Source organism: Hyperolius riggenbachi, chromosome 12 (assembly GCF_040937935.1).
Source record: "Hyperolius riggenbachi isolate aHypRig1 chromosome 12, aHypRig1.pri, whole genome shotgun sequence".
NCBI lineage: Eukaryota > Metazoa > Chordata > Amphibia > Anura > Hyperoliidae > Hyperolius > Hyperolius riggenbachi.
Window position 1 is genome coordinate 204139227 of NC_090657.1, and position 23645 is coordinate 204162871.

At 45.9% G+C, this 23645-nt stretch overlaps 1 protein-coding gene across 2 annotated transcripts in view; it reads right to left on the reverse strand.

Moving 5' to 3' along the window:
• Positions 1 to 7027: 7027 nt before the first annotated feature.
• The window catches only part of LOC137542270 (serine/threonine-protein kinase SBK1-like), a 35737-nt gene continuing 19119 nt past the window's right edge, over positions 7028 to 23645 (reverse strand). For both annotated transcript variants that reach the window (XM_068264062.1, XM_068264061.1), the window contains exons 2-4: positions 19876 to 20115; positions 13314 to 13516; positions 7028 to 9391 (exon numbers count right to left, since the gene is read on the reverse strand). In XM_068264062.1, the coding sequence (XP_068120163.1) occupies positions 8639 to 9391; positions 13314 to 13516; positions 19876 to 20047 (1128 nt within the window). In that variant the 5' untranslated portion in view covers positions 20048 to 20115 and the 3' untranslated portion in view covers positions 7028 to 8638. The remainder of the gene's footprint in view (positions 9392 to 13313; positions 13517 to 19875; positions 20116 to 23645) is intronic.

Below are 23645 nucleotides of genomic sequence, written 5' to 3' on the forward strand. Positions count from 1 at the left end.
GGCCCAATACCCCCGCCCTGCCCGCTACCCCTCCAGCTCGGCGGCGGCCCCCCCCACGGGGGAGGGGGGGGCGGCGGCAGCAATAATTTTTTTTAAAATTTGCCTCAGGCGGCAAAAAGTCTAGGGCCGGCCCTGAGTGCAGCTACCTACCTACGTGAGCGCACGCAGTGTTATATACCACCAGTCACTGCATCTGTTCACGGTACCTGTGTGTGTGACAGCTGCACATTTGTAATACCAATCACTGCATACCCACTGACCGATAAACACTGACAGATTTAGATTGACACATACTGACCAACATCCACCGGTGCTGATTTGTCAAGAGAGGTGCAAAGAAATATGGAGCAAGAGTGGAGCAGTTTCTGTGATTGGCTGCTCTAGGCAACTGTATCCCTTGTCCTAATATTCGCTGTATCTGTTTTGATAAATCGGCATCACTGACTGTAGAGAAATAGGGTAGGTTAGAGCAGGGCTTTTCAACCTTTTCACTAATTGTACCACTTTTATCGCCTGACAAATGTCAAGTATCACCACTGCGCCTGTGCAGCAGGTCTGACCTGATCAGGCTCGGCTGTTTCCGCTGTCTAAGCATAGAGCCGCTGCTGCGCATGCGCTCACGTCAACAAGGATATTTTTGGGGGGCCACAGCACTGGATCCCCTCTACTGAGGGAAAAGGTAGAAGCCTATTTAAGATCCAGAGGTAATTACCACCCTGGAGCACTTTCTTCTTACAGGTACACTTTACGAAAAGGGGGGCATATGGGAGGGGAATATCAGATATCAGGAGGCATTGGTGGGGCAAAGGATTAAAATTATATTGCTAGCCTACAGATTGACAATATAGGTAGCCTTTCCAGTTCCTCCCTCCCCTGCTTCAGTATAGGTAGTCTCCACCCACCACCAGGGAGCTGGGCAGTGACTCACCACAAAATTCAGTTCCCTCTCATCACTGTGCTGCCCTGCGGAATAGTTCAGACCTCAGATCAGTAGTAACCCGGTCGCAGTGAAGAGATAACCATGTGAATGATGCAGTGACGCCACGTATACGTCAATTACAGGAACTAAGCAGTGATGTCACTTCCTGTATTTGAAGTATACCCGCTGTCACTTTGCACCATTCGCTTGGCTGTCTCCTCACTGCTGATCTGAGGTCTGAATTATGCCGCAGGGCAGCACAGTGAGGAGCGAGCAAGGGATAGCCAAGCTTTGTGGAGGCAGGACTGGACCAGGACCAGGACAAGCAGCAGGCAGGCAGGCAATTAAGTGGCAGACAAACTTGGAGTGTACCACCTGGCCAACAGCAAAGTACCACTGGTGGTACGCGTACCACAGGTTGAAAAGCCCAGGGTTTGAGAACATTCACTGAGAGGGTTATAGATTATAGATTAAATCAGGACTGATGCACACACATGCACACGCGCACACGCACATACACACACAGGATAGGGAAATAGGGGGAAAAAAAAAAGATGATGACTAGCATCAGTTAGAATAGGTTAGTGATAGTGTAGAGTAGGACCTGCCCAATAAGAGTCTACCTTAGCATGGTGTCAGGCTTACGGTCTTTTTTTTTCCAAAAATGTTCAACACAGATGGGTATCTACAGCACCATAACGAATACTGGAAACACAACCAGATTCTGTTCCAAATTTGATCCAGTGTGGGGCTCTATCCGATATGGCTTATCTGGGCCACTGGACATTCTTCAGCCCAAAACTTGGGATCACATGAGCCAGAATTAACTTTTTTTTGCCAATATGATTAACCAAAGGACTCTGTGATATGATGACTGTAATAAAAGTATCCCTAAAAGCTGATGCTGCTCTTTTTTCCTCCCTTTTATTTTACTTCTTCTGAAAGTAGTATGTTGGTAGACGCAAAGTGAAAATCAAAATATAAATGATAATTGTGAAGAGAAACATTGTAATGCATTAGAGGTTATGCAGTAAAATGTATTTAATGAACGCAGGTGGTTGTGTGGATGGCTCCATGAAGCTCAGCATGAGTGAGGGAAGAGTGAAGAGTGGGATGTTTGTGATGTCAGTATGGTTTCAGTGTTGGGTCGTCTTCTACAGAGGGAAGACTGAGCGGCCAACTCATACAAGTGTAAACATGTGAACTTATGTTTTCTTTTTTGTTCTTTAGTATTTTTTCCACCAGATTCAATGTACATTGGGAAGGTTAGTGTTAGAGCTGGAGAGGGAGAGGTTAGTGTTAGGGCTGGAGAGAGAGAGGTTAGTGTTAGGAGTGGAGAGGGATAGGATATTATTATTATTAGTTAGTGTTAGTAGTGGAGAGGGAGAGGTTAGTGTCGGGAGTGGGGAGGGAGAAGTTAGTGCTAGGAGTGTAGAGGGAGAGGTTAGTGTCAGGACTGGAGATGGAGAGGTTAGTGTTAGGAGTGGAGAGAGAGAGGTTAGTGTTAGGAGTGGAGAGGGATAGGATATTATTATTATCAGTTAGTGTTAGTAGTGGAGAGGGAGAGGTTAGTGTCGGGAGTGGGGAGGGAGAAGTTAGTGCTAGGAGTGTAGAGGGAGAGGTTAGTGTCAGGACTGGAGAGGGAGAGGTTAGTGTTAGGAGTGGAGAGAGAGAGGTTAGTGTTAGGAGTGAAGAGGGATAGTATATTATTATTATTAGTTAGTGTTAGGAGTGGGGAGGGAGAAGTTAGTGCTAGGAGTGGAAAGGGAGAGGTTAGTGTTAGGACTGGAGAGGGAGAGGTTAGTGTTAGGAGTGGAGAGGGATAGGTTAGTGTTAGGACTAGAGAGGGAGAGGTTAGTGATAGGAGTGGAGAGGGATAGGTTAGTGTTAGGACTGGAGAGGGAGAGGTTAGTGTTAGGAGTGGAGAGGAATAGGTTAGTGTTAGGACTGGAGAGGGAGAGGTTAGTGTCAGGACTGGAGAGGGATAGGTTAGTGTTAGGACTGGAGAGGGAGAGGTTAGTGTTAGGAGTGGAGAGGAATAGGTTAGTGTTAGGTGTGAAGAGGAGAAGTTAGTGTTAGACATCGGAGAGGAAATAAACATGGCAGCCTCCATATAACCCCAGTCCTTTAATTGCTTGTAAGTAGCATTGAGTGTTTTTTCCTATCAGAAAGTCTGATTCTCAGACATTCCGTTAGGTTTGGTTTTCTACCAGTAAAGATGGAAGGGTAAAAAAAAAGCAAAAAATATTGGTGATTGGCACTCCTGCCTGGCAGGACAGGGTTCGATTCCTGCAGTGTTTGCATGCTTGTTCTTCTGCCAGCATCTTCCATGGCTACCACCAATGCTCTTACCAGCAAGAATGGAAAAATAATGTGAATAATAATCCCTTTGTATTTGGTAAGTGGAGATATAATTCTGGGAAAGGTGTTTGGGGCAGGACTCAGACTATTCATCTACAGTAATTCTTTTATAGAGTTCACTATGCTACAGTCTTTATAACACGGGTGTGATAAGTCCTGTACATCATGTTGTTTATTCACAAAACATATCTCACAAATTATCTTGTCATTCTTATTTTTCAACTCATCTCACCTCAATTCATTAAATGAATCAGATAAGGTCTAAGTTGTACGTGTTTACATGTATTTTACAATTTTTGTGATAGTGGTCCTTTAACCTCCTTAGCGGCAGGCATGAGCTCCCGAATTCCGTGGAAGCTAATTTTCCGAAATTCCTCCGGATTTGGGCTGAACGCATTGTACCGCGGAACGCGGAAATTACAAAACGGTAGTCGGAATATGCGGCATACCGTGAATTCGGAATTTTTTGACCAATCAGGAGATGCGGATTTAGTTGACCAATCATGATCAGCTGGTGCAATCACTTGCAAATGCTTGCTGATGCTGACGTCACGCCTCCTGTCCTGGTAACTCTCTTTACTATCGCCGTCCACATGCACTCAGGGACTCCTGGCTGGAAGTGACATCTGCGAACTTCCGCCTGGGCACCACCCAATCACTCCGCATTACGAAAGAAACGGATTTCCGCAAAAAACGAAAGTACGTTTTTTTAGCCAAATGTAAAAAGTACAAATAAACTCATTAACAATAGACTATTATCAACAGTATTGATGATCATCTTAAATTTCAGATACAAAAACGATGTTTCAAATGAGCGACTGTGTAATTCCCCCGAAATTTACAGAAATCCATTTAAAAATTACGGAAAAACGTACCCGGTGGAACTCCGCCGGAATGTAGCGGAATTATGCCGGAATGCAGCGGTAGCGAAATTTCGTTATGACAGTATGCGGAATTACCGCGGAATCGGAAATGGGCTCTTCCGACCATGCCTGCTTAGCGGTATACCCGACACTGTGTCGGGCATACCGTCGGTTGTCCCGATGAGTCCCCCATTATAATTTTAAGCGATCGGATAGTTCTAATATCTTCAGCTATCACTAGGCTAGCTAGCAGTGGTGGTCGGCATCCTTAGATTACGTCTGATCCCCCGATCGCCGCTAAATACATTACCCAGCCTGGATCCAGCGATCGCGCAGCCTCCCGCCACATCTCCGGTCCTCTCTATGGGGAGGATTGGGTCTGCGCATGACGTCATGACCTTGCCGACGTCACGTTCGATCCTCCCCATAGAGAAGAGCGGAGCTGTCCGGAGAGGCTGGATCCAGGCGGATAATGTATTTAGCGGCGATCGGGGGGGGGGGAATCAGACGTAATTTAAGGATGCCGTCCACCACTGCTAGCTAGCCTAGCGCTATCTGAAGATATTAGAACTATCAGATCGCTTAAAATTATAATGGGGAACTCCTGGCTGCAAACCCTCCAGCGTGCGTAACACCCAGGAGGTTAAAGGGACTCCGAGCTCAAAATAAAAACGAAAACAGTACTCACCTGGGGCTTTCTGCAGTCCAGCAGGGCCGGTTCTAGCAACAATGGGGCCCTGGGGCAAAAGTAACTGGGGGGCCCTGTCGACCCTTCCTTCGAGCCACTGCCATGGGTTACCATAGCTGGAGGGGCACCTTGGGGGCCCCCACAGGGTCTGGGGCACTTGCCCCCTTTACCTCTATGGAAGCACCGGCCTTGCAGCCCAGTGTAGGTCGGGAGGTCTCACGGAGTCCATCTGCCTCTTCTCCCAGGCCTTCGCTCAGAAATGGCTCCCCAGCGGCTCCTGGCGACACTGGGCCCGAGTGTCGGGCTCCTCTTCCTGAAACGTCAGGTCTGACGTCACCACACCGGCTGCCTCGCGTCATCACGGCGGCCGGCGTGACAGTACGGTGCATGCGCGATTTATCGTGCATGCGCCGTACTGTCACGCTGGCCGTGACAGTACTGATTATATATATATTTTTCTGGATGCCATATATGGTGGTTGTGTCATATATATTCTGGAGACAGATCCACCCCGGTCCCCCAATTTTTTATTTGGTTTTAATAGATTACTAATTTTTACTCTGCTGGCGCCTCTGTAACTACTACATATATCATTATCCACCTGGTGGATGGGTGTGTACACCCTTACTCTTCTTCTACGGAGAGCGACTTCTTAGCCTGAGTGGGGACAGGCTTAACCGCTTGCCGACCGCGTCACGCCAATGGGCGTGGCCGTGGCGGCAGCCCCAGGACCAGCTAACGCCGATTGGCGTAAAGTCCTTGGGGCTCGCAGTACAGGAGATCGCGCGCATCTCCTGTTAGTGGGCGGAGCTGAGCTCCGCCTTCAGTCTGACTCTCGGGAGACTGTTAGACGGCGGAATCGCCATCTAATTACATTGTACAGCGCTGCGATCGGCAGCAGCGCTGTACTGGGTACAGCCATGTGACACGGCTGTCCCCATGGGACACTAGAGAGCGATCGGCTCTCATAGGCAGAAGCCTATGACAGCTGATCGCCGTTATTGGCTGGCTGTGGAGTGGGAGGGAGGGTAAAGCGAAAGGGAAAAAAATAAGCAGTTTTATTAAAAAAACAACAAAATTTACACAAAACAAACAAACACTGGGGGGAGGGGGGCGATCAGACCCCACCAACAGAGAGCTCTGTTGGTGGGGAGAAAAGGGGGGAGGAATCACTGGTGTGCTGTGTTTTGCGGCCCTGCAGCTTGGCCTTAAAGCTGCAGTGGCCTTTTTTTAACAAAAATAGCCTGGTCTTTAGGCAGCGGTGTAGCTAAGGAGCTATGGGCCCCGATGCAAGTTTTACAATGGGGTCCCCCAAGCACTCTATACATAACAATTTATACAGCGCACCAAAACCTGCCAATGGCAACTACAGTGTCAGAGGTGCAAGAAGGGGGTGGGGAGCAGTTTTTTTTAATAATTACCACTATTCAAAGTATCTATAGAAGTGATTATTATGAGCACAGGACCAATAGAGCTAATACTGTAGTTAAGGGAGGGCCCTTCGGGGCCCCTCTGGCCCAAGGGCCCCGGTGCAGTGGCTACCTCTGCAACCCCTATTGCTACGCCCCTGTCTTTAGGGGGGTAAAGCCCATGGTCCTCAAGAGGTTAATATCCCCATACGCGATTGGAGTGGTTGCCTGAGGTCGGCAACCCAGACTTGTGAGTATATCCATATCTGCTGTACAAATTGAAGATTACCTTATATTAACAATAATACACTATTGGGGGCTCTTGATTGTTCTTTCTTTTTGTCTTTCTGCTTCAGAAAACAGGACTGTATTCCACCCAGTGGATCAAAAGATCTCAGAAAAGCTCTTTTGCATAGACAACAACTGAAGTTTTTTTTTTTTAACTCTTCCTGTGCTGGAAAACAATATGAGACTCTTTCCTTTGCTACTAATGTTCTATTTCTTAGCTGTACTACACATACAGTTCATTATCCCTTAAGTTTATTTTCGCTTCAGGTTTGCTGTAAATGGATCCTATTAACAATATAGGATGCACTTACCGTCCGTTTTTAATGAATTCCTTTCCAGTAAACGCAGAGTTTTTTGCTACATTGTGAACGGACCCTTATTCTTCAAAAATGAAACTTGCAATATGCAATAACTAAAAGCAGCAAAACAATCTAAAACCACCACCGTTTGTAGGAGAACGACACCGCACTTTGTTCATCATGTTTACATTACCATCTGATCAGTAACAAAAAAGTTTTATTTCAAATTTTATTGCATTCAAGAGCACATATAACAAATGAAAAAAAATGTCCGCTGGCTGCAGTGAAATAAACCGCTCTATTTATCCAGATCCAGCGGAAACCAATGAGATGTCATCATACCGAACGCACAATGAAACGGACAGCACAAGAAAATAAATAAGACTTCATACTCCATAAACACGTACAATACGCTTAATACTAACACTGATAAATACTGATGTTTCTTGGCTGGAGGCTGCGATGACTGCGGGGGGTCCGACACAAGTAGATCTCACTCGCATGGGAAAATATTATTACTAGGCATTTATATAGCGCTGAGACCGTTACTGCAGCGCCTTAGAGAGTACAGCGAATGACTCATGTCGCTTACTGTCCCGCAGAGGAGCTCACAATCTAATGTCCGTACAACAGTCCAGGGCCAATCTCCAAGCAAATCACCAATATGTTTTTAGGTTGGGAAAGTATAGCAATCTTACAATTAAAGGTCTCCTCTACCCAAAACTGATATTAGAGCTCTGTGTGGATGTCATTCTGGATCCTTTTATCTCCCAGGAATACCAGGGGCAAATTCTTCCAAAAAATTCCCAGTTTTGTACATACTAGGGCACTCCCACTTAACTTTGGACTTAGGGGAAGGGTGGAGACACAAACTACTGAAGGGAAATCTCACCATTGTGGGAGGGAGGAGCACAAACTACTGCAGGGAAATCTCACCATTGTGGGAGGGGAGGAGTCAAATTAGTGCAGGGAAATGTCACCATGTGAGAGGGGAGGAGCCAAATTGCTGCAGGGAAATTTCACCATGTGGAAAGGGAGAAGACACAAACTACTGCAGGGAACTCTCACCTGGGGGGGGGGGGGGGGGGGGGTATTGGAGGAGGGATTTGACACAAACTACTGCAGGGACATTTAACCACTGTGGGAAAGAGAAGGTACACAAACTACTGCTGGAAAAATTCACTAGTGTGGTGGTAGCAAAAACTCAAATTACTGCAGGAAAATCTCATCATTTTGGGGGTGGAAAACTACTGCAGGGAAGAAATCTCACTCTTGCAGGAGGGGAGGGAATGCAAGCTACTGCAGGGAAATCTCATCATTGCAGAAAAGGAAGGGGGGCACAAACTACTGCAGGCAAATTTCACCATTGTGGGAGCGGATGCAAATTGCTGCAGGAAAATCTCACTATGTGGGAGGGGCAGAGACACAAACTACTGCAGGGACATATCACCATTGTGGGAGGAGCAGAGGCACAAACTATCACAGGTGTGGGAGGGGCAAAGTGACTAGCTGCCACTGACAAACCTCATGGTAGGGGTCTATAAGAGATATGCACTATTTAATAGACCCAACAGTAAAATACCCATCTTGGATGGAGTGGGCCTTTGATACTATGCTCCCCCTGTGGTGGATGATACTCTTTTAAATGAAAGGCCTGGTAGAGACTCTTTGTGATGACTGTGGCAAGTGGGTGATGTGAGAATCAAGTGCCGAGGTCTCCTCCTGCAGTTGATGAAAGGCATGGGAAGTCAGTGGTCCATCCCAGCATCTCCCATCTATAGTCACATTTCCGGGTTGTACCCCAAACATGTTCAGACGCAGATTTCAATGGGTGTAGACACTAACATGGCGCTAGAACCGTTCTCCTTTGGAACGTCCTCATAGCTGCTGCACGAGGAGAAAGACAAGCTCGGGCTGGTGTCACTTTTATTGCTGTCATGAGCACTGCCGTTGAGGAAGGGAAGACCTTGCGGTTTGACGTGGACGTAGACGTCATTGTTGGTTTTTGCGTCGGCTATCTGAGGCTCATCCTTGCTGATCAGCCAATTCTTGCCAAAGTACCAGAGAATGTCCTTGATAGCGCACCTCTTCTCTGGCTCGATGGAGAGCAGCTTACTGAACATTTTCAGGGCTTGAGGCGTGAAGCGGCGCCACTGCGACGGCACATTGGCGTTTTTGTACTTTTGCCACTGTAGGAACTCGTAGTAGAAGGAGTCTAAATGCAAGGCCTTTTCCCAGGGAAAATTGCCAGTCATCATACAGAACAGGAGGACCCCAAAGGCCCAGACGTCGATACTGTATTCCACCACAAAGCCGGTGTGCTTGGAAGTCTCACAGAGTTCTGGCGCCGTGTACGGGATGGTGCCACTCACCCGCTTTTCCGTCGTCCCTGCAATCCGGGTCATGCCAAAGTCAGAGAGTTTCACCTTACGGCACTCTTTGTCGAAGATAAGGATATTTTCTGGCTTGATGTCCCGGTGGACAAGTTTTCGGTTGTGCAGATAGTCCAAAGCCAACGCCACTTGGTAGATGCAACGCTTGGTGGTATGTTCCGAGAGTCCAACCTACGAAGAGACAGAAAAGTGGCCTCAGTGCAACGAAGAATTAATTCAGCGTTCTTACCAATGGTAGCATTTCAGTGGTTAGGAACTTCCTGACCAATGCAACTTTTTACAAATCATCTGGACTTTATTGCTGAGTAAAGAGGAGTTGAAAGGTCATAAGGGAAAATTTATCAAAACCGGTGGAAGGAAAACTGGGGCAAAAATAGAGCCGATTTTGTATTTGTATAGCGCTGAGATCTTCTGCAGTGCATTACACAGTATGTAGTCTTGTGACTATAGTTGACCATACACTTACAGATTGCCAATTATACATTGAGAGGAATTAATTTCTACCACACACAGGAATTTTCAATAAATTTTAGAAGGTTGTATCACATCGCTAATACCAATTTACAGTGCCTGAACTTTCCCTTAAAGAGACACTGAATCGAACTAATTTTCCCTATTTTACCTTATAATTCTTTTCAGTGCTCTCAAGCCAAGTAATCCGCCACGTCCCCGCCACAAAACGAGCGCTGCAGAGTCCCCAAATCCCCGGTGGGCAATCCGGCCGGCATTTCCTGGAAGGGGCAGAGCTTTTAGCTTCAGCTCTGCACCTCCTGACGTCAATCGCGGCGGATCGCCACCTCTCCCCACCCCTCTCACTCTTCCTTCATAGAGAGGGGCGGGGAGAGGCGGCGACCCGTGCGGCGACTGACGTCAGGAGGGGCAGAGCTACAGCTGGAAGCTCTGCCCCTCAGCGCAGCAAAATCCACGACCAAGTTAGTCGTGGATATTTGCAGATGGATGTGGGGGCTCTGCAGCGCTCGTTTAGCGGCGGGGACACGGAGGATTACTTGGCTTGAGAGCACTGAAGCGACTTATAAGGTAAAATGGGGAAAATAAGTTCGCTTCAGTGTCTCTTTAACGGAACTCACAATTTAACCCCTAATATAGTCATATGTTCCTATCATGGTCTAAGGACAATAATTGAGGGAAGCCAGTCTGTGTGTTTTTGAAATGTGGAAGAACAGAGTAACCAAGCAGCTCAGGGTGACCCAAACCACTAGGAATGTATACGGGGACAAAAGAGACCGAAAAGCCCTCCTACCAATAAGCAATGCTTGGTGAAATTTGCCTTCTTAAAGAGAACCCGAGGTGTGTTTAAAGAATATTATCTGCATACAGAGGCTGGATCTGCCTATACAGCCCAGCCTCTGTTGCTATCCCAAACCCCACTAAGGTCCCCCTGCACTCTGCAATCCCTCATAAATCACAGCCGTGCTGTGAGGCTGTGTTTACATCTGTAGTGTCAGTCTCAGCTGCTCCCCCGCCTCCTGCATAGCTTCGGTCCCTGCCCCCGTCCCTTCCCTCCAATCAGCAGGGAGGGAAGGGATGCAGGCGGGGACTGGAGTTCTGCAGGAGGCGGGGAGAGCAGCAGACTGACACTATAGAGAAAACACAGCCAGCTCTGACAAGCTGTTTGTCAGCAGCACGGCTGTGATTTATGAGGGATTGCAGAGTGCAGGGGGACCTTAGGGGGGTTTGGGATAGCAACAGAGGCTGGGCTGTATAGGCAGATCCAGCCTCTGTATGCAGATAATATTCTTCAAACCCACCTCGGGTTCTCTTTAAAACCGAAGGAAACTTGCAAAAATTCAGCTATAAGTGAACATTTGTGGTTACCCACAATGCACCACTACTGAATATGCAAATGTTCTCTTTTCGCCCCTGTAAGCCAGGCTAGCATCCAGAACCGCTGGTGTATAACAAGCCTATAGCTTTAAATATTACACAGCCACACCAACCCCACATGAAGACAACCTGTTTCAGGCTTGTGGTCCTCATCAGTACATGACAGGGATTGAAGTGTGGGAGGAAACTGGAGTTTCTGGAGGAACCCATGCAAACATAGTTATTACATACAAACTCCATGCAAATAGTGTCCTGGTCCAGATTTGAACTGGGGACCAGAATTGCAAGCTGAGAGTGCTATCAATTACGCTCTTGTGCTACCACCTAATCAAAGATTCTGATTCGTCACTTTGAGCAACTGCTCCACTTTTGCCCCTGATTTACGGCTATTTTGCTTCCATTTTGTAGTTGATTTGGATAAATCTGCCCATAAAAACATCAAATTACAAACATATTGGAGAGTGACTTGTGCACTGTGTGTGGTCTTTAGTCATCCAGAGGTCAGTTGCACAATGGGCCTGTCAGCCATGACGTTCTAGAGACTTATCAGCTGGTTGGGAATAGTGGCCACCCCATGGGTCATACCTGATGATAGTGTGGGGTGGTGAGAATTTTGGGAATTAGTGAGTTTTTTTCCCTTCTTTATTTAATATAAATCCAGGACAGCCTAAATCAACTAACAAAATTATTTTGGCAGTCTCCTGCATGATGCTGAAATCATACAACTGCTAATTTATCAACCTTTCAAGGACTCCCCGCTATGCTCCAATATGACCCAGATAAGCGCTGCACTATTTTACAACTTTCTAACAGTTAAACACCCCCCCCCCAAACATAAAGGGGTTGATTCACTAAACCGTGCATAACATGACCGCGCTATGTGTTTAGCGCGCAATGTAACTTGCGTGAAGGTCTCCGCACGTAAAGATTTGTGCGCGCGCGCTAACAAAGAACTTTGCCCGTTAATGTGTGCATTTTGCCGGGTCAACGCGCAAAGTACTTTGTTAGCACGCACACATGAATCTCTACGCGCGTAAACCTTCATGCGCGTTACATTGCGCGCTAAACGCATAGCACGGTCGTGCTATGCATTAGCATGGTTTAGTGAATGAAGCCCAAAGGGAGGTGCGCAGGTTTTCAGGATCACTCACCCCACTTGAGATTCTCAGTCAATGAGGTTTAATTTACAGAGAGTCAGTGACTTACTGACGACCAATCGAACAACCTGAAATGAAACATTCGAACCTTCTGAAATGAACGGCCCACTGGCCCATTGCGATGAAGTCACCTCGCCATGCTCTGATTTGGGGACTCTGTGTTCTGTGCTCCCTCAGCCCCGTACATTTTGCAGAGTAGGCACAGCAGAGCTTCTCTCACCTGCTCCTGGCTCCTCCAGTGTTGAGCGAAATCCTCTCACCCCTAACACTCACTCTAGTGCTGACTTCTCCCGCATGTTGCGTACAATTATGCGACATGCAGAAGAAGTCCACACTAGGGGAGCAGTGAAGGCAAGAGGAGATCGCTGCAGGTGCCCGGAGCAGGTGAGAGAAGGTCTGGTGCTTCTGCTGTACCTTCTCTGCACTGCGCGAGTGCAGGAGGAGAGAGGGGATGGAAGGAGGCACCAAGGCAGATAGAAGGAGACACAGGGGCAAAGGTGGTACAGAGGGGGGCACTGGAGGCACAGGGAAACAAAGGTGACACAGAGGGGAACACTGGAGGCACAGGGGAACAGAGGTGGCACAAAGGGGAAACCTGGAGGCACAAGGGGAACAGAGGGAACACATAGGGTAACACTGCATACATAGGGGAACAGAGGTGGCACAGAGGGGGACACTGAGGGCATAGGAGGATGGAAAGAGGAACAGGGGACAGAGATGCCACAGATGTGGGCACTGGAGGCACAGGGGAACAGAGGTGACACAGAGGGAGCAATGGAGGCACAGAGGAACAGAGATGACACACAGGGGTGCACTGGAGGCACAAGGGGAAAGAGGTGACACAGAACGAGACACTGGAGGCACAAGGGGAAAGAGGTGGCACAGAGGGGGACACTGGAGGCATGGGGGAACAGAGGTGACACAGAGGGGGCACAGGAGGCACAAAGGAGGTACAGGGTATAGAGAAGACACAATGTTTTGACTTATGAGCAGATTCAAGTTAGGAACAAACCTACAGTCCCTATCTCATTCGTTAACTGGGGACCACTTGTATGTCAGTTTCTTCCTGTTCCTTCTCTCTAGCTACCCACCTGCGGTGGAATAATGTCAAACAGGTCTCCAGCCACGGCGTACTCCTGGGCGAACACGTAGTACTCTTCCGTCTCGAAGGCGATGTCGTACATGCCGATGATGTATGGGCAGGAGGACAGGTAGCGGGAGATGCAGTATTCCTGCAGGAAACTCTTCTGCTTCGTCGTCTTCTTCCGCAGGAATTTCAGGGCCATTTTTGCGCCTGTTGGGAAGGAGAAGAGGTTTATGAACATTCATTTCACACGTCGCCTTCCTGAGGACAATTCCTCTTCTATGCAGATTACATTTCCATTAAAGGACAACTGAAAGCTAATGGGAACTGAAATAATAAACTAACAAACAAACAGACTCCTGTGGAGAGGGAATGCTCTAGGGTCCTAGAGAGCCTTCCGACTCCTCTCACGGTCCCTGCACTCCAGTGATGTCACCACATTTGAATCTCTCGCTGCGGAAGGCTTCGGAAGTCCTAAGACGGGCAGCTATGTAATGCGTCTGTGCGGACGCTCTCTCTTGCGCACGTGCACAGTACAGAGCCACCTGTCTTTGGAAGCACTTGGGCTCCCGAACACTTTTGAAGCCTCCCGCAGTGAGGGATTCAAACGGGGTGACGTCTATGGAATGCAGGGAACGTCAGAGGAGTGGGATGGCTCTGTAGGACCTAGAGTATTCCCTCTCTTTAGGTATCTATTCGTTTTTTTCAGTTCCCATTAGCTTTAAGTGAGAAGATTATGGAGGCTGCCATATTTATTTCCTTTTAAGCAATACTAGTTGCCTGGCTATCTTACTGATCTATTTTGTTGCAGTAGCATCTGAATCACACCAGAAACGAGCATGCAGCTAATCTTGTCAGATCTGACAATAATGTCAGAAATACCCGATCTGCTGCATGCTTGTTCAGGGTCTATGGCTAAAAGTATTAGAGAGGCAGAGGAGCAGCAGGACAGCCAGGTAACTGGTATTGCTTAAAAGCAAATAAATATGGCAGCCTCCATATACCTCCCACTTCAGATGCCTTTTAAATCTTTCTCCAGTCTCTGATATCACATTTACAATGTATACTTTTTAAGAAGATACCAGTTGCACACTTCTGAAATTTTTTGGTTCTTAACCTGGCCTGCCTGTCTGGTAAGGTGTTTGACGACTGCCTGGGCTATTTAAAGTGGCCATACACACCTAGATTGCCCCCAGATGTGGCAAACAGCTCGATCCCCCCCTGATCTGAATCTGATCAGGGACAGATCAATCACTACCACATACAGTACATCGATTTTCAACGGATTTCCGTATGAAATCTATTAAAAATCTATCCACCCGGAGCGTTGAGCGGACGATCTGCTGCTCCTCCATCGCCTATGATTGACTGAGATTTTCTGTTCAGTACTATCGATAATTTTGGATGATTTTCTGTAAAGAAAAAAAGTCTAAATCTCGAAGGATGTGGCATGTTGTGCTGTAGATTGCTGGCAGAGGGATGAAATCTGCTGGGAAAATGCGTGTATGGCCTACATAAGCTCACTGATCCATACAATATTGAAATGATTTTATGCTTAGTAAACTTTATTTTCCTATGTACACCTCAATCATGGATCTAAGGACAAGTTACCAGCGCTGGATTTCTGGAAAGGCCTCAAAGGCTCGGGCCTTGGGCAGCTGAAGCACAAGGGGGCACCTGGACATGAAATAGGGGTTGCTACATATGAAAGAAAAGGCTGCAAATGCATGAAAAGGAAAGCCGCTGCCCAAGAGAACTGTCCATGAAGGTGAGGGGCTGCTGTACATGGATGATACACATGGAAAAGGGGGGTGGCACATGGAATGGGAGAGGCACTGCTGCATTTGGAAGGGGATGTACCCTCTTTCCCTGAAAATAAGACCTACTCTGATAATAATAAGCCCTAGCTGAAATTTTGAACATGCTTGAAATATAAGCCCTACCCCGAAAATAAACCCTAGCAGAAGTTAACCATTTCTAACGCCCGGACGTGAAGCCTCTGCTGCGCTCCAGCACTTCGGCGCGCTCCCGCGCCCCCATGGTGTCCCCCGGTAGCCCTGGGATCAGTGAACGGGAACATGGTTCCCGATCACCAATCCATGTCCCCCGCAGAAAAAACGAAGCGCTCTTACAAGAGGCTTCAGTTTTTCTGCCCAGAAAAATTTCTGCATGCCCCTTGTACTTAGCGAGAAGCACAAGGAGGGAAAACAAAAATTAAGGTGGCCATCTTGTGGCGAAATAGTAAAACAACATCTACATATTTTGTACATTACAATTTACACATATAACAACATTAAAAATTAACTGATTATGTTCCACACCAAAATATTACCCAAATAAAATTTTGAATGGAAAAAAAAATTACAATTCAAAAAACAAACAAACACATAAATAGTTACCTAAGGGTCTGAACTTTTTAAATATGCATTTGAAGGGGGTATACTACAATTTTTTTTTAAATTATAAGCTTGTAAATAGTGATGGATGCAAAACGGAAACAATGCACCTTTATTTCCAAATAAAATATTGGAGCCATACATTGTGATAGGGACAAAATTTAAATGGTGTCATAACTGAGACAAAAGGGCAAATAAAATGCATAGATTTTAATTATGGTATGGTAGGATTATTTTAAAGCTATAATGACCGAAAACTGAGAAATAATACATTTTTTTTTCTTATTAATCCTGTTAAAATGCATTTATAAATAAATAATTCTTAGCAAAATGTACCACCTAAGCCTAATGAAAGCCTAATTAGTGGCGGAAAAAACAAGATATAGATCAATAAATTGTGATAAGTAGTGATAAAGTTATTAGCGAATGAATGGGAGGTGAAAATTGCTCTGATGCATAAAGTGAAAAATCCCTGTGGGCTGAAATGGTTAAAGGAAAACTTAAGTAAAAAAAAAAAATGACATTTACTCACCTGGGGCATCCCTCAGCACCCCGAAGCTGGATGGTGCCCTCGCAGCCCCGCTCCGATCGTCCTGTCCCCGCCGGCGGCTACTTCCGGTTCGGCGACAGCCGCCGACAGGCTGGGAACGCGGCTGTTTTTCCGCGTTCCCAGCCGCTGCTATCACCCTCTATGCTGCTATAGCGTATATATATATATATACACGCTATAGCAGCATAGAGGGTGATAGCAGCGGCTGGGAACGCGGAAAAACAGCCGCGTTCCCAGCCTGTCGGCGGCTGTCGCCGAACCGGAAGTAGCCGCCGGCGGGGACAGGACGATCGGAGCGGGGCTGCGAGGGCACCATCCAGCTTCGGGGTGCTGAGGGATGCCCCAGGTGAGTAAATGTCATTTTTTTTTTTTGACTTAAGTTTTCCTTTAAAGAAGAGGAAGAGGCAGACAGCAAGCGGGGAGACATTGGTGCAGTGCAGCTCAGGCACCAGTCCTGTCATCTCAGCACACAGCAAGGTTATCAGCACAGTAGCAAACTTTCAAATCTAGGAACAGCACTGTACAAAGGAGCAGGAAATGTTCTGCTGAGAGACACTTCCAACTAGAAATATAAGATATCTCCTGAACATAAGCCCTAGCACGTTTTAAAGCAAAAATTAATAAAAGACACTGTCTTACTTTCGGGGGAAACATGGTACTTGGCCTAGGGGCAAAAAAATATAATCTATATAAAATATAATATAAATATAATGTCTTTGCGAGGGTCCGCCGCAATGTTTGCTGCAGGCCATCAGGTGAACGACAACGAAATCCGCTGTCTGGAAACATGTGTGCAGAAGGACTTTCCCCGCAGCAAAATACAATGGATAGAAAATGGAATGGGTAAATGTGAACCGACATAACTGAAATCACTGCAGTCACTGACCTGACCATCATATTATTATTACTACCAGTATTTATTGGATTTATATTATAGCCCCAGCATAATACGTGGCACTGGACAATAAATGAATAAATTAGGATGCAGAAACAGAAAGGAGAAAAAGCGCACACTATGATACTAGCAGGTGAGGGCTCTAGGCCTTATAGGAGGCTGGAGGCTGAGGCTGCAGAAACCTATATAGGTTTGCCAGCTGTCATACTTGCTTTGATAGCTGTTTTTATCTCCTACCACACTCATAGCCGGGGAATCAGGCTCGTACCGGCCGAGCGCAGAAAAACTTTTAAATGCCCACCGCAGCGTGTTCCAAATAACCACCGTGGAATCCCGACTAGATCACCATCCAAGACCGTGAGGATAGGGAGTTTTGGAGTAGTCCATCTACTCATGGGGGATTCTGAGGGTTTTCTTTTAAATTTTGATTGGATAAAAAAATGGGAGGGTAGGACATTTTGATCCAATCCAATGCACTTCCTCCCAAAGCTGATTGGCCCATTTCCAAGTTGCCCACAATTTGCGTTATAGTTCCCTGCAAGCTGAAAGTATTTGCATCTCATCGGTTAGAGATCTCTAATCATCAATAAAATGAACAAATCCAAAAGATTTAAAAACCTATATTATGATATTTTAAACATTTCTACATTTAACAAATTTTAAATGTAAATCCCTACTAACGAGGTCAAGTATGATGCATTGCTGTGCTTCCTACCGGTAACCATGATGCTCAGTACAGACTTCCTACCGGTAGCCATGATGCTCAGTACAGACTTCCTACCGGTAGCCATGATGCTCAGTACAGACTTCCTACCGGTAGCCATGATGCTCAGTACAGACTTCCTACCGGTAGCCATGATGCTCAGTACAGACTTCCTACCGGTAGCCATGATGCTCAGTACAGACTTCCTACCGGTAGCCATGATGCTCAGTACAGACTTCCTACCGGTAGCCATGATGCTCAGTACAGACTTCCTACCGGTAGCCATGATGCTCAGTACAGACTTCCTACCGGTAGCCATGATGCTCAGTACAGACTTCCTACCGGTAGCCATGATGCTCAGTACAGACTTCCTACCGGTAGCCATGATGCTCAGTACAGACTTCCTACCGGTAGTCATGATGCTCAGTACAGACTTCCTACCGGTAGTCATGATGCTCAGTACAGACTTCCTACCGGTAGTCATGATGCTCAGTACAGACTTCATTTTCAAAACTATAAAGTTCTTCAATTTAGAGGAAACTATTTCAGCATTTATCAGATTGGTGTTTCGCATTGTTAATTAACCATGCTAGGAGAGTTCAGGGCCGTTTTAAGACAAAAAAAGATACAGAACATTTATATTAGTCTTGCCCAAGGTCTCCTTACAGAATAGGTGCTGGCTTACTGAATAGGATTAGCCAAGATTCAAACCCTGGTCATCTGTGTCAGAGGCAGAGGCCTTCAAGGATACCCGAGGTGACATGTGACATGATGAGATAGACATGGGTATATACAGTGCCTAGCACACAAATAACTACATTGTATTCCATTTTTCTTTCTCTGCCTGAAAGAGTTAAACATCAGGTATGTAAGTGACAGTTCCTGTCTGAGTCAGGACTGGGTCAGACTACAGTGTGACCCTCACTGATAATAAATTACAACTATAAAACACTTTCCCAACAGAAAATGGCTTCTGAGAGCAGGAAAGAGATAAAAAGTGTCAATAGTTCATAGATTTTAGCTCTGGCATACTTCAATGAATGTGTCATTGAGCAAAACCAATAAAACAGTACAAACTTAAAAAGTAGATTTTAAATATAAAATAAAACTGTGGAATATCTTAAAAAGTAATTTTTAGGAGAAGGAGTGTAGACACAATTGTTTATTTCATTAGTTTATTTTCACCTCAGGTGTCCTTTAACCTCCCTGGCGGTAAGCCCGAGCTGAGCTCGGGCTATGCCGCGCCGGAGGATTTCTCAGGGCCTGCTGGGGCGATTCGCCCCATTCAAAGTGCTGTGCGCGCAGCCAGCACTTTGCTAGCCGCGCGCACAGCTCGATCGCCGCCGCTCTGCGGCGATCGGCCGCACGCAGCGGCGAAAGAGGGCCCCCCCCGCCAGAGCCCTGCGCTGCCCGGACCAATGAGTTCCGGGCAGCGCTGTGGGCTGGATCGAGTGCGCATGACGTCAGGACGTCGGCTGACGTCCATGACGTCATGCCGATCGTCGCCATGGCGACAGGAGAAGCCAAACAGGGGAACGCGTTATATACGCGCTCCCCTGTTTGCTATTGATGCCGGCGACGATCGCACTAGAGGGCCACATGCGCCCTCTAGTGGTGTTTCATGTAGCTACCACTCTGGTAGCTTTACATGGAACAAAAAAAAAAATACAAAAAAAAGGATTTTTGCCTATTTTTAAAAAAAAAATTAACCGCCAAGGAGGTTAATCATTACACTATCCAGCCACTGAGGAGGCGGGTCACCCCCTGGGGTGAAATGGCTGAGGTAGGAGAAATGGGCTCATGCAGGGTGCACAGCAGAGGAAAGAAAGGATCTAGTCTGAGATATCTCATTAGAACCAGTAGATGACTCAGACCACCAACTTGCACTGACCATAAAAATTTCAATTTGAGGGGTTGTTGACTATATGTTTCAACAATAAATATCTGCTGCCTTCTGTAGGGCACAACAGAAAAAATATACAAAAACAGAAACGAATACCAGTGCTGAAACTATGGTGTCCTCACCTCTGACTTTATGGATAACTAGGTCCACTCTCCCGTAGGTGCCTTTCCCCAGCTCCCGGATGACCTCGTATTGTTTGGTCACCTCAACCTTCTCCATGGTCTTGGCCGTCAATGCTTGCAGCTCTTCCAGGATGTCCGCCGCACCTCGCGACAGCAGCGATGAGAAGCTCATGGTGGCAAGTTGTGTGCGACAGTTTTAAATCAACACAAGTGTGCGTTCATCAGAGCCGACCAGCCAATCTATTAGTCAAGGAGGAAGACAAGGAAAATTAATTGCCATTATTGTTTAATACTCATAATACATAAAGTAACTACAGCTCAATCAGGGTTCTATATCAAAGCCGGGTTTTGGAGTCAGTACAAAATTATCCGACTCCAACTCATCAGTTTATGAACCCACTGACTCCGACTCCAGGTACCCAAAATTACTCCAACCCCTCGACTCAGACTCCAGGTACCCAAAATTGTTCTAACTCTGACTCCGAGTCCTCAACTCCTTAGTCTAATATTTACTAGGGTATTCGGAGTTGGTACATAAAACCTTATAATTGTACCAGCATGCATTTTCAGAACCCATTCCATTAGACTGAATGTCACCGTGCATAGAAATGGACAGACATGCACACAGCAGTGTATTTTAAAGCTGTGCTGCACTGTTATGAATTCATGGGAAAAATAAAATGACATTTTTATAGGAAAATGCACGTGCGTGTGGATGCTAAGATCCACGCATTCAGGAAATGAAACGTGTAGATTATGCAGGCGGCGGATGTGGCCGGACTCAGTATGGCAGCTCTCCATCAGATAATTCTCCCCCCCCCCCCCCCCCCCCCCAGCCCTGGTAGTAGACAGAAAGACACAGCGTGACCTCCCCATAATCCCTCTGAGACAATTAGGGCCTGATCTCCGGCACGTGGACAGCAGACAACAGGCAGCAATTACATTGATGTACTGTAAGAAGATTTATGAGACAGGAACATCTTACAGGGAGTTTTACATGAAGACACATTACAATGTCTCAATATTATCTCAAGAAAAACCACAACAAACATTCCACTACAGGTCAGCAGTGTGTATTATACACAATTACACATTTTATTATCATTTACTACAAGTATTTATCTGCTTCTCCTCTGAATACAGATATATATCAAGAATCACCTCCTCGGATTCACGTATAGAGTGCAAGATTTCACACGTGCTTCACCCCTCCTCTGGAATCCCCTGCCACAAAACATCCGTCACTCTTCAACCTTTGAAATCTTTAAACGTGCCCTCAAAACTCACTTTTTCCATCAAACATATGCTCTAACTTAGGCCATTTCCCCTTTGACCTCTGGCCAAGTTGTACTCTTACTCAATTACCTAAAACACCTGCCTCTCAGTAGGTATATTGTTTACTACCCCATCTCTTGTCTCCCCCCCATTCCTTTAGATCGTAAGCTCGCAAGGGCAGGGCTCTCTCACCCTTTGGTATCTTGGAATTTGTTACACGTTTTATTCATATTACTTTAGTCACTGTAATTACCAATTCTGTACTTTGTACCAACTCTGTATTTTATATATTGGTGCATAATATTGTTTGTATTATTTTATACTCCATGTTTGTTTCTTACTTTGTACAGGGCCACAGATTAAGTTGGCACCTTATAGAACAATAATAAAAATATCAAAGCATGTCTGTGAGCTCTCCTATTTACTCCAATCCTGGTCTGTCTACAGCAGGCTTTCTCAACCAGGGTTCCTTGAGGACTCTGCAGGGATTCCTGAACATTTCCCCCATCATAGGGGACTTATAATAGAGCATGCTATAATAGGGGGTACTGTAAAAAGAAGCACTATATTGGGGATCAGAATAATAATAATGAGCACATTAATAAAAAGCCCTAGGATAAGGAGAAAGTATAATGAGTGGCAGTGTAATGGGGGGTAGGGAAATAAACAGCCTCGCCTACTCTTAAATAAATTTAGCGGCAGCAGGGAGAGGCGTCATTCGGCTCGCCCTGCGCCCAAATAATACGTACTCACCCCATCTACAGGTGCCAGACTGGCCCTTATTCAATTCACTTTTTCTCCCAAGTTTTCTCCTAGGTGATAGCTTCACACCTTATCAATAAAATGCCTTCTAAGCCACCAGCAAGCAAGATAATACTTTACACAGACAGCACTTTTCAGTTGCAGAATGCTTAAAAGTTTTTTTAAAGGACAAATATCGCCAAACATTTTAAAATGTAAAATGCATATAAAATGTAGATTTCTCCATTACTTTTTCCTATGTTGCTGTCACTTTACTTCTGTAAAGTAGTAAAAGGGTAGTGAATATCCTGAAAGATCTGACAGGTTTTAGGATAGGAAATCCCCTCATGCGGGATTCTCAGGTATGCCTTTGTTTACAAAAGCACTGAGGGCTGGTGCACACCAAGCGTTTTTGGTAGCGTTTTCAAAACCGCGCCGCCTGTGAAAACGCTTGGCTAACGTATCTCAATGGGATGGTGCACACCAGCGGTTTGAGGTTTTTAGCAAACCGCAAACGTGGGTCCTGCAGCATTTTTGCGGTTTGCAGATGCGTTTCTGCCTCAATGTAAAGTATAGGAAAAGCTCAAACTGCTTAGAAAAACGTTAGATCAGAGCGGTTTTCCAGGCGTTTTTGTTACAGAAGCTGTTCAGTAACAGCTTTTACTGTAACAATATTTGGAATCTGCTGCACAAAAACTCTCCAAAAACGGCAGGCATGTTTAGAAAACCTCTCCGCGTTTTGTATGCGATTGAGCTGTACTATAATGAGTATAGTAGCTCAATCGCAATCGCAATCGCATGGTGGAAATTGAAACGCGATTGAGATCGCGATCGGAATCGCGATCGGAATCGCGATCGCATTTCATAGTGGAAAAGAGCCCTTAGGGCCCATTCACACTTGCTGATTGCAAAACGCTAGCGCTTTTGCTAGCGTTTTGCTATGGCGATTTTGTGCAATTAACAGGAAAAAAATCACCATACACACTTGGCGATTTTTCCGCGATCGCGTTTAGCGCTTCTATAGCACTGAAACGCGATCGCTGGAAAATCGCCTGAAAATAGAATAGAATAGAAAATCTTTATTGTCATTGTAACAACCAAAATTGTACAACGAAATTCTTAAGTGCAATTTTCCAGCAAAAGCAAAGACAGCATAACATTCCATTCCTGCATACATTACATTGCACACACCCCTTATCAACATGGCCACTTAGCAGCATTTAACATAGAAATGGCTGAAGGATACAAACTGTTCTTTAGTCTATTTGTCTTCAGGGCCGGATTTGTACTTTTCTCCGCCCAAGGCCAACTATTCCGTCTGTTTCCATCATTGGATGTCAGTTGTCACAGACAATGACTATTTTAGTAATATGCGTATAGATTATAAGTTATGTTTTCCTTAAGAACTTTTATGTTATGTTTGTTTTCTCATTAATGATGGAACCATTGTGTCACCATGAGAGTTAGGCTGAAATGTACCTGCAGGATAGAGCTTACAGGTCTTGCAGGGATGACACAAGTACAGGACAGGGAGATCGAAGGTTAAATCTGTCCTTGTAGATAGAATAGCTTTACTGCCCCTCACTGAGCCGCCCCTAAATTTCTGGTGCCCTAGTCCATGGCCTATGTGGCCTTGCCAGAAATCCGGCCCTGTTTGTCTTAGTTTTTATAAGTCTAAAACGTTTTCCAGAAGGCAGATGTTCAAATAACACATGTCCTGGATGTGAGGCGTCACTTAAAATGTTCTTAATATT